This window comes from Felis catus, chromosome C2, assembly GCF_018350175.1.
Source record: "Felis catus isolate Fca126 chromosome C2, F.catus_Fca126_mat1.0, whole genome shotgun sequence".
Classification (NCBI taxonomy): Eukaryota; Metazoa; Chordata; class Mammalia; order Carnivora; family Felidae; genus Felis; species Felis catus.
Window position 1 is genome coordinate 129,899,196 of NC_058376.1, and position 18,320 is coordinate 129,917,515.

The 18,320-nt window shown below is 36.8% G+C and overlaps 1 protein-coding gene across 2 annotated transcripts in view; it reads left to right on the top strand.

The window, feature by feature from the left end:
- ACAD11 (acyl-CoA dehydrogenase family member 11) overlaps positions 1-18,141 on the top strand; it is a 93,299-nt gene extending 75,158 nt beyond the window's left edge. For both annotated transcript variants that reach the window (XM_003992118.6, XM_045037594.1), the window contains 5 exons: positions 1,566-1,637; positions 3,120-3,274; positions 13,967-14,083; positions 15,049-15,158; positions 16,002-18,141. In XM_003992118.6, the coding sequence (XP_003992167.2) occupies positions 1,566-1,637; positions 3,120-3,274; positions 13,967-14,083; positions 15,049-15,158; positions 16,002-16,116 (569 nt within the window). In that variant the 3' untranslated portion in view covers positions 16,117-18,141. The remainder of the gene's footprint in view (positions 1-1,565; positions 1,638-3,119; positions 3,275-13,966; positions 14,084-15,048; positions 15,159-16,001) is intronic.
- The last annotated feature ends 179 nt before the right edge of the window (positions 18,142-18,320 follow it).

The following is an 18,320-nucleotide window of genomic DNA, read 5'->3' on the forward strand; positions in this document are numbered from 1 at the left end:
CAGAAGCAGGCTCCAGGCTCTGAGCTGTCAGCACGGAGCCCGACGCGAGGCTTGAACTCACAAACCGCGAGATCATGACCAGAGCCAAAGTCGGATGCTTAACCGACTGAGCCACCCAGGCACCCCTAAAATGTACTTTGAAAAATAAGCAATGAGTTTTGATCGATTTGAATGCAAAACTTTTCCATTCTTCTGTGCTTGGGTGGAATTTCTAAGAAGCAAGGATACTTTTGTTTCTGGCCACCCAGCTCAAGCTCATGCTCGTTGTTGCCTTGCTGCCCAGGTAATTCACTCAGCAAGTATTTATTGAGGGCTGACCACTGTTCTAGGTGCTTAGAATACATTAGTGAGCACAATAGGTTAGGATCTCTGACCTCATAGAGCTTACATGATAGGGGAAAGAGACAGGTGATAACTACAAACATGTAAATAAGTAAATTATAGCAACTTAGCAGGTAATAAATGCTATGGAAAAGTTTATTGAACCTCAGGCTCTGTGGTGACCCTGGCTTTCTCTTTATTGTTGAATATGGCTAATAAAAATGTTCAAGTAGCAGATGAAAGACTTAGAGTTTTAGAGAACATTTGGCATCACCTTCCATAGGATGCACCCACAGATTAAGTGTCGTTTGCAAGAAGGTGATGAACAAGTTCACTGGAGCAAATTGTGAATGGGAATTTGTCGGGTTGCAGAGCAATAGCCTGAAGACCCCCCAAAATGGATTTATAATTTAGGTTGCCTGGAAATAACCTCCACTTCAGAGCCTGTGTTTGAATTTGCAGTGAGACAAATTCACTAGCACCTCTCCAACTCCCCATGCCCAAGGCCAAAAGAAACAATTGTAGAGAAGGTTGATTATTAATGTCTATTCTGACAGGAAAAGGGTGTGGAGTTAGCCTGAGATTATCTCCAGAACCAGGGGTTGGGGAGGCAGTAAGGAAGGGTGGGCGGTGTGACGTAGACAAGAGTGTGAATGTGTTCCCATTCTCTGTCAAATGCCAGCATTTCCCAGAGGCAAACACATAGTGAACAAGCCTGGACTGGGAGAACACATACCTCAAGGCCCAATCTGTGCTGAGCCTGTTCTGTCCCTTTGAGCAGGCGCTTTGCATGTCCGGGCATTGGTTTACACAATGATAAAATAGGAAACCTGAATCACATTACTCACTTTCGACTTTTGAACTATTGGAAGCTTTTTTTTTTTTTCCAAGCATAATTTTCTGTGGAAGGCCATACATAAAAAAAGTCTCAGAAAAGAAGCAATAATCAAACAATAATGATCTGATTGGATGTATGAAAATGCCTTCCCTTCTAGTAACTCTACAACTTCAGAGAATGAGTTTGAAAACCTCTGGATCAAATGATTTCTAAAATCTCTTCGAAGTGGAACAGTTGAGTTTTCTGGGTTCTAGGGTGCTAGGGGTTCAGAGTTCAAGATCTACCTAGGAATATCTGTGACATATGAGGCTTTTAACTTGGACTTCTTTTGAGTAATATTAATTACATACGAGTATTTTTTGGTCAACCCATTTTGATCTTCAAAATTATATTTTCTATTTTATAGATTATTTACATGGAGGACATTTTGAGATCCATTTTAATCAAGTACGAGTTCCTGCCACCAATATAATATTAGGTGAGATAACTTTGGAAAAATGATTCTCCAGTACTGTGTACTAAAATATTTTCAGGTCTAAATCTGGAAAAGATATGAAGTCTACCTTAATTTAGGTATTTTTCCCTCTTAGATACCTTTCCCTCTTACCCCATTTGTAAGAGAACATTTTTCCATTTGGTGGATTTTCTTACATGGAATAATGTTTTATTTAAGTGTTTGATATGGTTTTATATATCACATTAATTGAAAACCTAGCTAAATACAAAAAATACACAATTCAGAGCGACACACTGTTTCCTAAAATATGATCTTCAGGCCTCTACTTGTTTTAAGAAAACCTCACAGTACTTTCTGAATTTAAGTCTTACATACAAACACATTAGAATCATAAATAACTTTGCATACTGAATACCTGGAATGACTTGACCCTCTTGCTTATTGGAATCCTACCCAACCTTCAGAGAACATCTCAAGTGGTACCTCTTTCAGAAAGGTTTTTGTGTTCTTCACCCCATCCTCTCAATAAACCCCTGCTGCCTGCCGAGTCCTGAGGATACAAGCTCTCTTTCCTTTGCCTTTCTTTGTTCTCCTCCATATCCCTTATCCTTAGCATCCTTGCCCCCGCTTCTAGATTCCAAACTCCTAGTGAAGGGACTGTGTCTTATTTACCTTTATAACCATTACAGCATTTATAAAACAGCATATGCATAGTTGGTACTCAGGAGACATTCTTAAATTGGATTAAAATGTTTAATGATTGTGGTTTAAAAAACATAGAGATCAGAGGGGCACATGCACCCCAATGTTTATAGCAGCACTATCAATAATAGCCAAATTATGAAAAGAACCCAAATGTCCATCGACTGATGAATGGGTAAAGAAGATGTTGTACCTATATACAGTGGATTATTACTCAGCAATCAAAAAGAATGAAATCTCAACATTTGCAACAACATGGATGGAACTAGAGTGTATTATGCTAATGAAGTAAGGCAAAGAAAGACAAATATATGATTTCACTCATAGGTGGAATTTAAGAAACACAACAAATGAACATAGGGGAAAGGAAGGAAAAATTAAAAAAAAACAAACAGGGAGGCAAGCTATAAGAGACTCTTAAATACAGAAAACAAACTGACAGTTGTTGGCAGGGAGAAGGGTGGGAGTATGGGCCGAATGGGTGATGGGCGTTAAGGAGGGCACTTGTTGGGATGAGCACTGGCTGTTATATGTAAGTGACGAACTACTAAATTCTACTGAAACCAATACTACACTATATGTTAACTTGGATTTAAATTAAAAACAAAAAAAAAGATTTTCTAGTCCCCCTCTCCCCACAAAAAAAAAAGTTCTACAAATAATGAACATTATTACAGAACTGACTTTTTTCCTACCAGAATGCCATTTTCATTGAGGGCAGTTCATCATTTTCTCAGCATTTATTTAGATAACAAAGTAAATGGCTGTGGTCACTTTCATGTTCTTCTTTCTTTCTTATAGGTGTAGGCAGGGGATTTGAAATCGCCCAAGGCCGCCTTGGACCTGGTAGAATCCACCACTGTATGAGAATAGTAGGTCTGGCAGAACGTGCTTTGCAGATCATGTGTGAACGGGCAACAAAAAGGGTGGCCTTTAACAAGAAACTGTTTTCACATGTAAGGATGATTACTTACTTGAGTTTATTGTAGCCCCGTGCGCTACTGACCTTGAAACAAAATAGCATTACTTGGTCATAGAGAGATCTCCTCTACATAAATAAGATGGGTTTTTCCCCCATAAAGTATATTTATGTCTGTACTTAAATATAGTCTGATGGAGATCTTTAGCTTTGTGAAAGATTAAATAATTCCTAAAGTGCTTCAACACCTCAGTGCAAACAGTATGGACAATTCCTTCAACTTTCTCAGATTCTTGCTCTCTAGAGAACCTGGTACATTAGCACTTCTCTGTAGAGAAGGCTGTCATAAAGAAGAGGGATTGGCCTTGTTCTTTGGCTTTCTGGAGGGAGTACGTGAGGAAATATAGGAAAATAACCTAAAGCTCAGTAAAAGGAGAGAGATCAAAAAATGGAATGGACTGCCATTCTTTGCCTTTCTTTGTTCTCCTCCATATCCCTTATCCTTAGCATCCTTGCCCCCACTTCTAGATTCCGAACTCCTAGGAAGTCTAGGAAATGAGTTCCCTGTCACTGGAAAACTGCAAGTAGAAATGGGATCAGTATTTGGTGGGATGTTCGTGATTTTTTGAATTCCCAACTATAAATTATGTACTGCTAAGTCTGTTGTTTACAAAGCAGAGTAAACAATATAGTTACATGTGAGCAGTATAGTCAGAATTAGAGAATATTTATCAAGAGGGAAAAGAAGCTGTCATTCCAACTTCCTTGGAAAACTTTATAAGAGAAGTGGGATATTCAAGTCATCTCCCAAAAACCCTTGTAACTTTTAAGTCAAGAAAAATTATTTTTTACATATTCAGTACTTAGGATGCTAACGGTTTAGTGGGGTGGTAGAATTGTGTTTGTGTTTGCTGGACACGTGTGTTTTAGTACTTTGGTCCCCTTGTCAAGTACATTTGTGAGCATCTTTTAAAATTTCGTAGTATATTTTTTATTTTAAATTCCTGTAGGCTATGTTTGCTTTTTGTGATATTATTCAGCATATCTGTAATTTAGTTGTAACACAGTTTTATGGGAAAATACAGCCTATCTTATGGTGCACACCTAGGAGTAATCTGTGGGGAACCCTTTTAATATATGGTGATGGCAAGGGTTCAGCTGTTGGATGGACACTGTAGGAGAAAGTAAGGTATGAATTTTTGGGGTTGTGGATACAACTCCGTGCTGCTCTGTGTATGAGCTAAAGAGTTGCTCGTGGCGTCAATATCACTTCCTACATACACTTTTCTCTTTTCAAGATTGCCACCCAAACCCCGGAGCAGGATGAAGGGTGGGCACAGAGAGGTTGCCCCACAGACCTCTTAAACACATAAAAGCACTCTGCTTAAGTTTCATGAGAGATGTTTTTAACACTGTATCAGAGGGAGATTTCCCTCCTGCTTTTTGTAAGTTAATGTATCAAGCAGAACAAGCCCCAGCTTTTCAAAAATATGCCTCCCTTCACTGGAAACTTCTTGCACTTGGCACAAAGAAAATAATCTGGCAGAAGCAAAAGAGATGTGGAGGCATATCATAAACAAAAATCTGAGCCAGATTTTTTTTTCAATTTATGAAAGTAACATTCCATTTCCATGAATTTGGAGATTCTTTCCAGCTGCCTTCTAAATTATTCCAGGCACTAAAGCAAAAAGTTCTGTATCAAAATTCTGTTTTAGTAAATAAATCTGACAACTCCTTAGAGCAGTCAGTTTCTATCCACTTAATGCTTTTAAGCAAATCTAGGGTCTATAGAGACCCAGCTGAGAACACTTTCCTTTATTCCAAAGCTAAGAAATAAATGTATTTATAGTCTGTTCATGAAGTTATAATCACCCAGCTTTACAGCCATCAAAAATATACTCACTTACCACTGGGCCTTGTTTGAAATTGTTAATGCATAGCCTGGTTTCAACCTCTAGGGAGTCATCTGATAGAAATATACTGGTGACACACAAATGTAATTTAAAATTTTCTATCAACTACATTTTTTAAAAGTAAAAAGAAACAGAAGAAACTGATATTTGTAATATATCTTAACTCACTATATCCAAAATGTTATCATTTCAACATGAAATATAAAAGTATTATTAATAAGATATTTTACTTTCTTTTTAAAAAAATACCCATTTTTCTAAATTGGTTGTAGATTTCACACTTGTAATGCATCTCAATTCAGACTAGGCATATTTCAAATGCTCATAGCCACATGTGGTTAATAGCAGCTACCATATTGAACATCTCTGTTTTAGGGAAACTGATCAAATAGCCACTGTTTAAGAAATGTACTAGCACAAACATAACCAAGCATAAAAATGACTGTGGAAGGTTAACGTGGCTCAAATAATTGTACTGTAATTGGCTGCTGGTCAAACTTGACAAATATGGTTCTCTACTGTAAACAGCAGTTCTATGACTAGGATTGGGAACAACAACAAAAACCCATACGGTTAACCAGAAGCATTTGTTATTGTCTACTGAGTTTCAGTGCTGAATTCTCAATGTTTGCTTGCTTGTGGGATTTATGATAAGTTTTGGTCCCCCTATTCTCCACTTACCTCCCACTTCTCTTCGAAGTTTTTACCAATGGAGAAAACTTACTAAGACAATTAAGAAACAAGTACCAACTTTTTTTAATTAAAATTTTTATTTTGAGGTCATCATAGATTCACATACAGATGTAAGAAATAATACAGAGAGATCCCTTATTCCCTTTCCTAAGTTTCCCCCAATGGTAACAATCTTGCCAAACTAGACTACAAAGTCAGAACCAGGATATTGTCATTGATATAGTCCAGATCTAGAACATTTCCATCATTGGGGTGCCTGCGTGGCTTAGTCGGTTGAGAATCCAACTCTTGATCTTGGCTCTGGTCATGATCTCACAGTTCATGAGTTCAAGCCCCACATCAAGCTCTGTACTGACAGTGTGGATCCTTCTTGGGATTCTCTCTCTGCCCCTCTGTGCGCGCTCTCTGTAAATAACTTAAAAAAAAAATTTACATTGCCATAAGGATCCCTCATCTTGTCCTTTCATGGCCATACCCACTTCCTCATTTCTTATCCTCACCTCCTCATTAACCCCTGACAACCTTTAATCTCTTATTCATTTTTATAATTCTATCATTTCAAGAATGGAATCATATAGTATATAAACTTTTGGGGTTGGTTTTTTTTCACTCTGCATAATTCTTGGAGATTCATCCACGTTATGTGTATCAATAGTTGGTTCCTTTTTTTTTTTTCTTAATTTTTTTAACCTTTATTGATTTTTGAGACACAGAGAGAGAGCATGAATGTGGGAGGTTCAGAGAGAGAGGGAGACACAGAATCTGAATCAGGCTCCAGGCTCTGAGCTGTCAGCACAGAGCCCGACGTGGGGCTCGAACTCACGGATTGTGAGATCACGACCTGAGCCGAAGTCGGACGCTCAACCGACTGAGCCACCCAGGCGCCCCAATAGTTGGTTCCTTTTTATGTCTGGGTAGTATTCTTTGGTATGGATTCTCACAGTTTAGCTGTTTACCTGATGAGGCACATCTGGGTTGTTTCCCGTCTGTGGCTGATACAATTAAAGCAGCTATAAACATTCATGTACAGGTGTTTGTGTGAACATAAGTCTTTTCTTTCTCTGGGATTAATTCCCAAGAATGCTGGGTCATGTGGTAGTAGCATGTTTCGTTTTTAAAGAAACCAGCAAACTCTTTTCCAGAGTGACTATACTGTTTTTCATTTTCACCAGCTGTGTAGTAATGATCCAGTTTTTCCACATCCCCACCAGCATATGGTGTTGTCACTGGTTTTTAATTTTCTTTTAGCCATCCAATAGGTTTATAGTAATAACTCATTGTGGTTTTAATTTATATTTTCCTAATGGCTAGTCATGTTTGAACATCTTTCATGTGACTATTTTCCATCTTATATCCTCGTTGATTCATGTCTTATGCTCATGCTCTTCCTGGATTTTGTGTGTGTGTGTGTTTTGCTTTTTAATTGCTGAATTTGGAGAGTTCTTCATATTTTCTAGCTAATTCCATCGCTAAATATTGACTTGCAAATATTTTCTCTGTCTCTGTAGCTTATCTTTTCATCTTTTCATCCCCTTAACAGGGTCTTTCACAGACCAAAATTGTTTCATTCTGATGAGCTCTAATTTGTCAGTTTTCCTTTTATGGATCGTGTTTTTAGTCTCAAGTCTAGGAACACTTTGCCTCGCCCTAGAACCTGATGATTTTCTTCTATAATTTTTTTCTATGAGTCTGCAATCTATTTTGAGTTAATTTTTGTATAAGGTATATGAGAATTAGGTCAAGGTTTATTTCTTTGCCTATGGATGTCCACGTGCTCAGCGCCATTTGTTGAAAAGGCTAGCTTTCCTTAATGGAATTGTTTTACATCATTCTCAAAAATTAGGCATATTTGTGTGGGTCTATTTCTGGTTCTCTGGTGTATTCTTTTATCTATGTCTGCCCCTCTGCCAATACCATGCAGTCTTGATTACCATAGTTACATAATTAATCTTAAAATCAGAATGGCTAATTCATCTCACTTTATTCTCTTCAAAATTCTAGTTCCTTTGCCTTTCCATATGAACTTAGAATAATCTTGTCTATGGCTTCAAAAAATCCTCCTGAGATTTTGATAGGAATTGTGTTAAACCTATATATCAGTTTAGGAAGAAATGACATCTTTATTATGTTGTGTCTTCTAATCTGTGAACACAGTATGTCTCTCCACTTTATTTAGCTTTTATCATCTACGTGTAGCTTTTAGCATACAAATCCTATACATTTTGTTATATTTACATCTAAGTATTTTAGTTTTTTGAGTGATTATAAATGATATTGTGCTTTTAATTTTGGTGTCCATGTGTTCATTAATGGTATATATAAATATAATTGATTTGTGTATGTTTATCTTAAAATTCAGTGACCTTTCCAAACTCACTTATTAGTTTTGTAGATTGGGTGGGTTTTTTGTTTGTTTTTTTGTAGACCATGGTGTCATCTCCAAGTATGAGAAAGTTTTAATTCTTCCTTTCAGATACGTATATATTTTATTTCCTTTTCTGGCTTAATATCACTGGCTAGAACCTCTAACACTTTATTGAATAACAAAGGAGAGAGTGTATATCCTTGCCTTGTTCTCAATCTTAGGGGAACATTAAGTAATAATGTTAGCTATAGGTTTTTTTTAATGTTTATTTATTTTTGACAGAGAGAGAGACAGAGCACGAGTAGGGGAGGGTCAGAGAGAGAGGGAGACACAGAATTCGAAGCAGGCTCCAGGCTCCGAGCTGGCAGCACAGAGCCCGACGTGGGGCTCTAACCCACGGACCGCATCATGACCTGAGCCAAAGTGGGATGCTTAACCAACTGAGCCACCCAGGCGCTCCAAGCCATAGGTTTTTTTTTTTAGATATTCTTCATTGAGTTCCCCTCTGTAATTAGTTTTCTGAGGATTTTTATCTTTTATCATGAATGAATGGAATTTTGTGAAATGATTTTTCTGCATTGATTTATATGATCATGTGATTTTTCTGCTTTAGCCTTTTTAAGATGGTAGAGTGCATTAATTGATTTTCAAATACTGAACCAGCTTTGCATCCTTGAAATAATCCCAACTTTGTCATGGTGTATAATTCTTTTTTATATATTGCTGAATTCTACTTGCTAATGTTTTGTTAAGGATTTCTGAATGTGGAGTCATGAGGGATATTGGTCAGTAGTTTTTTGTTTTGTTTTGTTTTTGTACTGTCTTTATCTGATTTTGATATTAGGATAATACTGTGTTTACAAAGTGATGTGGGAAGTTTTCCCATCTCTTTTATTTTCTGGAAGAGATTGTCTCGATTGGTGTTAATTCATCTTTAAACATTTGGTAAGAGTTCTCTAATGAACCCATTGGGCCTGGAGATTTGGGTCCGGGAGGTAGCTTTTTTGAAGATTGATTTCCTTAATAGTTATAGGGCTATTCAATTTATCTGTTTTATATTGAATGAATTGTGGGTGGTTGTGTTTTTTGAAGAAGCGGTCCATTTTATCTAAGCTGTCAAGTTTGTTGTTTAGAGATGTTCATAACATTCTCTTGTTACCCTATTGATGTCTGCAGGGTCTTTAGTGACATATCCCCCGTTTCATTCCTGACATTGGTAATTTGTGCCTTTTTCCTTTGTCAGTCTTGTTAGAGGCCTGTTGCTCTTAATGATCTTTTCAAAGAATATAAAATATATTATTAATACATAAAACTATCAAATATAATTGTTATATTAGGGTTTAACATTAACAGGATCTTTGTTTTATTGATTTTCTCTTTTTTTTCAATTTTACTGATTTCTGCTCTTTATTATATACTTTCTTTTGCTTTCTTTGGATTTATTTTGCTCTTTTATTTTGGTTCTTGAGGCCATAGCATGGATTATTAAATTGAGACTTTTCCTCTTTTCTAATGTATGTTTTTAGTGCTATAAATTTCCCTCAGTGCTGCTTTACCTGTGTCCCACAGATTGTGATATATTGTGTTTTCATGTCAATTCAGCTCAGTGTCTTTTTCAATTTCCTTTGAGACTCTTCTTTAACACATGAATTATTTAAAGGTATGTTACTTAGTTTCCAGCGTTTGGAGATTTTTCTGTTCCTCTGTTCTTAATTTCTAGTTTGATCCCATTGTGGTTATAAACAAAGTCTGTATTATTCCATTTCTTTCAGATTTGTTGAGATTTGTTTTATGGCTCAGGATATGGTTTATCTTATTATATGTTTGAGGACACTTGAAAAGAATGTGTACTCTGTTGGGTGGAACATTGCTTGGTAGTGTTGTTAAATTGCTGTATATTCTTGCGGATTTTCTGTCTAGTTGTTCTCAGTAGTTGAGAGAGGGGTGTTCAAGTCTCCAACAAGGATTGTGGATTGGTTTACTGCTCCTTTGGTTTCTATCAGGTTTTTGTTTTATATATACATATTCAGCAGCTCCACTGTTTGATGCATATACATTTACAATTTGCCCTTTTATCATTGTATAATAACCCTCTACGTCTTTGGTGATTTTCTTTGTTCAGAGTCTGCCTTACATGATATTAATATAGCTGTTTCTACTTTCATTTGATTGTTTCTATACTATATATTTTTTATTCTTATTTTTGCTTTCATCTTGCTTATATCATTATATTTGAAGTTTATTTCTTCTAGATGGCATTTAGGTGGGTCATGTTTTTCAATCCACTCTATCAGTCTTTGTCTTAAGTCTGCCATTTAATTTTTTTGTTTTGTGTTTGTTCTGTTTTTCATTTCTGTTTTCTTTTTCCTGATTCCTTTAGATTAAGTTACCATTTTTAGAATTCCATTTTGATTTATCTGTAGTGTTTCTGAGTGTATCCACACACTGAGGCATGTGTGCAGAGCACATAAACAACTTGACTGAGTTCTCAAAAGCCATAAACTACTGAAACTCACTGAAGGTGAGATAGATAACCATAGTATTCTGCAACTAGTAAAGCAGTTGAATTCATAGTTTAAACTCTGCTGAAATAAGAAATCATCAGGCCCAGATGGTATCACTGGTAAATGCTACTAAACAGGTAAAGAAGAAATAACACCAATTCTCTGCAGTCTTTTCCAGAGTAGAAGCAGAGGACACTTGCCAACTCATTTTGAGCCCAGAATTGCCCTAATCCAAAACCAGATAAGAACAAACTAGACTAATATAGATGCAAAAACCTATTAGGAAATAAAGTCCAGCAATATATGAAAAGAATAGTATACCACAACCAAGTAAGGTTTATCCCAGGAATGCAAGGCTGATTCATACTCAGTAATTCCTAAGAAAAAAATTATTGTAATCTGCCATGTTAGCCTGAAAAATAAAAAGCACATAATCATGTCAACTGATCCAGAAAAGCACTTGACAAAATTCAGCATGTATTCATGATGTAAACTCTCAGCAAACTAGGAATAGAAAGGAATTTATTCAGCCCGGTGCAGAGCATCTGAAAAATTAATGATGGAAGACTAAATGCTTTTCCCCCAAGATTGGGAACAAAGCAAGGATGTTTACTCTCACTACTCATATTTATCATCATAGAGGAAGTCCTAGCCAATGCAGTGAGTCCAAAAAAAAAAAAAAAAAAGCATATAGTTAAGGGAAACAAAGAGGTAAAACTGCCCATCTTCACAAACAACATGATTATTAGAAAATCCCGAGGGATCTACCAAACAAAACAACCTTCCTAGAACTGTGTTGAGCAAAGTCATGAGATATAAGATCAACACATAAAATCCATTTTTTGAACAACTGGAATGAACAACTAGAAACTGAAATTCAAAAAATACTATTTACAATAGACTTTTAAAACACAGATCTAACAAAACATATATAGTATCCAAATGCTAAAAATTATAAAATTGATAAAAGAAATCAAAGGAAACCTAAATATAGACAAATACTGTGTCCATGCACTGTTAAACTAATAGTACAGACGTCAGCTGTCTTCAAATTGATCTATAGATTTAATGTAATCCTAATCTGAATCGCAGCAGGACTTTTTTTGTAGATATCAGCAACTGGTCCTAAAAATTATACAAAATGCAAAGAAACTAAACTAACCAAAACAATTTGAAAAAGAAGAAAGTTGGAGGAATACGGTCACTACCTGATCTAAAAACTTACTGTAAACTACAACAACCATGACTGTGTGGTATTAGCAGGGGGAAAGACACATAGATCTTTGGAACAGAACTGAGTTCAGAAATAATCTCATAAAAATATGGGTCAAATGATTTTTTATATAGGTGCAAAGGTAGTTCATGGGGAAAGGTTAATCTTTACAGTAAATGGTATTGGAAAGGTTGAACATTTATAGGCAAAAAGAAAAAAAAAATGAACCTTGTCCTAAAGCTCATACCTCACATAAAATTTAACTCTAAATATATTATCGATCTAAATGTAAAAGGTAAAACTAGAACACTTCTATTTAAAAAAAAAAAAAACCAAAAAAAAAAACCAAAAAAAAAACCTTTGTGTCCTGGGATTAGGCAAAATGTTTTTAGACATGCACCAAAAGAGCAACCATAAGAGAAAAAAATTGACAAATTGGACATCATTTAAATTAATCACATTTGTCCTTTGAAAAGTTACTATTAAGAAAATGAAAATGCTACAGACTGGGAGAAGATATTTGCAAACTGCCGATCTGACAACTGACTTGTATCCTTAATAAAGAACTTAATAAAGAATAAACAGCAGTAAGAAAACAATCCAATTTTAGTGGGCAAATGACATGGACATGCCATCAAAGCAGATATATAGATGGCAAATAAGCACATCAAGAGGTGATCCACATTATTAGTCATAGAGAATGCAAACTTAAACTACCATGTAAGAGCTCTGCTCACTGTTAAAATGACTAATGTTAAAAAAAAAAAAAAGTGCTGATGGTTTTGAGAGCAGTTGGAACTATTATTAACTGCTGGTGGGAATGCAAAATGGTACAGCTGGTCTGGAAAACTGACAGCTTCCTATAAGCATTTACCAGATGATCTAATAATTCCATTCTCTACATCTGCTTTAAAAAATGCAAAGTATAGTCTTACAAAAACCTGTATGCACATGGTTATAGAAGCTCTGCTAATCACCAAAAACTAGAAACCACCCAAATATCTGTCAGCAGGTGAATGGTTAAACAAACTGGTACATCCCTGCAATGGAATACTACTCATTCATAAAAAGGAATGAACAGTTGGTACCCAGAACTTGGTCAATGACACTCAAAAGCATTATGCGGAATGAAAGTAGCCAGTCTCTAAAGAATACATGCTACATGATTCCATTTGTATGACATTCTGAAAAAGCCAAAACTATAATAACTGAGAATTGATCAGTGGTTGTGAGAGTTTAGGGGTTCGGGAGGGTGTGACTAAAGAAGGGCATCGGCTTTAAGGGGAGATGGAATTGTTCTAGATCTTGATTGTGGCTACACCAATCTATAGGTGGGGTACAACTGATAGAACTGTTCACCAAAGGTAAAGGTCATTGTTACTAAATAACAACACAACCAAGGACTATTATTGCACCTTCCCCACACTGAAATTGTCCTGGGAATTATCTCGATTATAATCTGGTCCACCATCAGACATTATCCAAGTTTCAATGAGATTATGAGATTAGCATTCAGGAGGGCCAGTGAGGAGTGTTTTAGCAATAAGACGGTTGCTCAATTCAGCCATCTTGACTTTAGACATCAAGATATCCAAAATAAATTATTTTTCTGAGCAAATAAAATTTCTTTCTAAAATCTAACAATGTTAATTGTAGCATTCCACAAGTATGTGGTTGCCTGGTATATATCAAGTAAGTCAACTCTTCCATTAAAAGATAATGGAAGGGAAACAAAAATAAAAACAGGGAAGGGGACAAAACCTAAGAGACTCTTAAATATGAAGAACAAACAGGTTGTGGGAGGGGATGGGCTAAGTGGGTAAAAGGCATTAAGGAATCTACTCCTGAAATCATTGTTGTACTATATGCTAATTTGGATGTAAATTTTTTAAAAAATTAAAAATAAAGTAAAATAAAAATAGAGTAAGGCTTGGGAACAGTCAATAGCCTGGAGTATTTTACCAAACTACAAAGTTCTATTGGATGTGGACTCACAACTTATCCACTCCTCCTTTTTGTTGCCCTTTGCTCCCCCCTGCAGGAGGTTGTGGCTCACTGGATTGCTAAAAGCCGCATTGCCATTGAGAAGATACGTTTGTTGACCCTGAAAGCCGCCCACAGCATCGACACTGTAGGCAGCACTGGTGCTAAGAAGGAGGTGAGGCCCCTTGGACCACCATCTGCCAAGGCTTCTTCAGTTTGTTTCACCCACTGGGCATTTCAGGTTTCGTGGTACCCTGATGGCACTCAGAATATTGGAAGTTTCCATGTGATTTTGGTTTTCAAGATTATAGATACAGGTCACTTGCTAGTTTTCCTTTCACTTACCTGTTTTAAGGAATGATTTTCAGGGTGCAGAATATCTTCAGTATTCTTGAGATGCAACAGGGAAGAGGGAAATGCTAGACTACACAGACTTGGAATTGTACGCAGTATGTCACTTTCTGCTAGCCATGTGGCCTTGGGCAAAGCATCTGATCTTTCTGCCTGTGGCCTAGGGTTTAGCGAAGAGTGGCAAAGATGACATAGAATGTGTAGCACTTTGCTACCACATAGTGAATGTTTCATAAGAGACTCCTTTCATTCCCTGCTTTATGTTTCTGGCTTACATGGAGTAAGAACGTGATTGTTTAATTCTAAAAGCCAATAAAATTGGTAAAAGAGAACTCATTAGTGAAGGCTCTTGAATTCTTTTTTTTTTTTTTAACTTTTTTTTTTTTTTAAGTAGGCTCCACACCCAACGTGGGGCTTGAACTCACAACCCTGAGATTAAGAGTTGCATGCTCTGAGCCAAGCAGGTGCCCCTTGAATTCTTTTTTATGATCCCTAAGGTGATGAATGTGATTTATCAGCTGCCTTAAATCCTTTTGGAAACAATCAAGTTATAAATAATAAAATATGATTTGGAAAAGATCTCTCATTCCAGAATGTATTGATTGCAATATGGCCATTAGTGGCATTACAACGGATCTCTTTGATGGATGCCAACAAAGATCCTGTTTCAGTGATGAATTAATGTGGGAAAGTTCCCTTGTCTCATTTCACAAAGAAAATACAGATTATATAAAATTCTGCCACATTGTATATTGTCGAAGAGAGAAACCTTATATCTTGCTTATGCAGATTGCAATGATTAAAGTGGCTGCCCCTCGGGCCGTCTGCAAAATTATTGACCGGGCAATCCAAGTGTGTGGAGGCGCAGGTGTTTCCCAGGACTACCCTCTGGCTACCATGTGAGTAGATGTCACTTAGTAATCGTCTTCATCTGACAGGCTTGGAATGGGACTAGAAATCTATAGCTGCCTCGACACTGTTTAAGAAGAAAATACAGACACTAAAAGTATAGTTCAAAGCTAAATGAGGTAATATAGGTGCAATAAATGGTTGCTCTTAGGATCACAATTATTTCACTGGGCACATTGGGGCTCGTGGACTAGCGAGGAAATGGCATAGGGGTTCACCCTGAAACCAGTAGGATCACACAGGATCACAGATGGCAAAGGGAGCCCAGAGCTGGGCGTAAGTATGTCCTTAGGTCTGTTTGCCACGTCCGCAGGGATGCCTCAGGCCAGCGACCATCTCAGGTCCAGATTCTGGTGGCTGGGAGCCGAGGAACACTCTCCATTGCCTGTCACCTCGCAGCCCCCTGCCACCTTCTCTCGCACACTGGAGAATCTGGTGCCCCACCAGTTTTTCCCAGAAATCTTTAACCATAAGAAAGAACTAAATATATAGTACTACATATAGAAGTGGTACATATTTAACTTCACTGCCTGTGGCTTACCTGAGGTATCTCTTAGGTCTAGCAACTTCTAGAACCCTAAAGCAAACCAAGACTGAGATTAAGCCCATTGCACTGGGCCACTTAAGATTCCTCTTCCCAGGGCGAGAACTTTAAATGGCATTTCCAAGCCCTTGGGCTTACTTTCCTTGATTTTCTTTGTGCTTTTTCTCATCACCGTCTTGGCAAGATTTCAAAAATGAATAGTCCTGGCTTAGAATCAGAATGACTGACATTAAAGTAGCAGGTTTCTCTTTGATAACTCCTGCCATCCCTGCACTTTTTGTTTTTCCAGGTATGCCCTAACACGAGCTCTGCGCATAGCAGATGGGCCCGATGAAGTCCACCTCTCCGCGATCGCGGCACTGGAGCTGCGGGATCAGGCCAGAGACATGAGGTCCAAGGTGTAGGAGGCAGCGGCATCTCACCTCCAGACACACTTCTCGAGCACCAGCATTTGCACCTCATTCTGTTTTTGCACCAGTTTGAGCACAGGATTAATTGCTCATTTTCAGTAAAGATTTGAGCATCTGTTTTGATCAGTGGGTCTTATCATTTTAAGGGTCACACAGGTTTAAGTTAAATAAGAAATTGTATAGCTGCCATCATTCAGTCTATCACCTAAGCATTCAGCATTTATTTTTAAAACATTCAGCTTGTAAAGAGATAATGAAGTAAACTGCATAGGCATAAAAATATTTTCACCTTTGGATTCTCAGAAATTGTTCCATTTAGATAAATATCCAAGGAGTCACTGTTCTGTAAAAAACATATTGGTGTCCTTTTTAACACTGGGTTTAGGGATTGGGTTAACACTTTTAGTATTACAGTGTTTGCACTGGAGAGAGCTGCAGGAGTCATTTAATGCAGATAAGCCTCTTCATAATTCAACAGAAAACATTTATACATAAAACCTGAATGCAGTTTAAACCTTACTAGAAAACATGGCATATTATAAGAAAATGTAATTAAGAAAATTTTTAATTCTGTTGATGAGAACAGTGGGTAGGTGAAGCTACAAGAAAGTAAGTTAGTTTTGAGAGATTAAAAACCGTCTGCTCTGAATGCCATTCTGTTAATATCAAATCCTAAGCAAACATTCTTGCAGCTTTTTAAATCAGTGTTGCCCAATATAGCGGCCCTGGCCACATGGAACTCTTGAGCACTTGAATTATGCCGAGTGCCACTGAGGAACTTTAGGTTTTTTAAAGTTTAATTAACTATTGATTCTTAGTTACTGGAAAACTTTTAAGTATGCCTATAATAACTTGGGTATGTGAATTTACTTTTTCAAATGTAAATTTTATGAAATCTAAACACGGAGGAAGTATTTTAGTTGAAAATTTAGAATCCAAAGTAGGAAACAGAGTCACTGTAAAATACCAAATTTTAAAGACTTACTATGAAAAAAAAAAGGTAAAATCCCTCATTAATACTTTTTAAGTTGTGATTACATATTGAAATGATAAAATGTAGATATAAGGCATACCTTGTTTTATCGTGCTTCACTTTTTACACTTCTTAAAATTGCGGGTTTGTGGCAGCCCTGTGGTCAAGCAAGTCAGTTGGCACCATTTTTCCAACAGCATTTGCTCACTTTGTGTCTCTGCCACATTTTGGTAATTCTCACAATATTACAGATGTTTTCATTATTAGTATATTGAACTGCAATCTCATGATAAAATTTGAATGGATGAGGACTCACTTCTTATGGATGAGCAAAGAAAGTGGTTTCTTGAGATGGAATCTACTCCTGGGGAAGATTTTTGAAATGATAAAAAAAAAAAAAAAAGACTTAAAATATCACATAAACTTAGTTGATAAAGCAGCAGCAGGATTTCAAAGATTTGACTCCAATTCTGAAGGAAGTTCCGCAGGTAAAATGCTACCAAATAGCATCACAGACTACAGAGAAATAGTTCATGAGAAAAATGCAGCAAATTTCACTGTGTTGGCTTACTTTAAGGAATTTCCCAGCCACCCCAACCTTCAGCAATCCCCATCCCGAGCAGTTAACAGCCACCAACATAGAGGCAAGAATCTCCTCCAGCAAAAATATTGTGACTCGGTGAAAGCTCAGATGATGGTTAGCATTTTTTTGCAATTAAGTATTTTTTTTAAAGATTTTGCTTTTCAGTAATCCCTACATCCATTGTCAGGCTCGAACTCACATCCCTGAGATCAAGAGTCACGTGCTCCACTGACTGAGCCACTCAGGTGCCCCCCTAAAATATTTTTAATAAAGGTGTGTCCACTGATTTTTAGACAATGCCATTGCATACTTAATGGAGTACAGTATAGTGTACATGCCCTGGGAAACCAGAAAATTCCTTTGACTTGCTTTATTGTCACATTCACTTTATTGCGGTCTGCAACCAGTCCCACCGTATCTCTAAGGTATGCCTGTGACTGAAGTAAAATGTTATTAAAATCAATTTCACGTGTTTCTTGTTACCTTTTGATGCCACTGGAATATTGGTAAAATTTTAAATTTTCAAATGAAAGTATTTTTATTTCTAAAAACTTTAAAACTCTGTTATATGAGCATACACATCACAAACATTTATTGATGTCCAGAGATTATTTAAATGCCTTCTTGGAGTGGGGAGCAGGC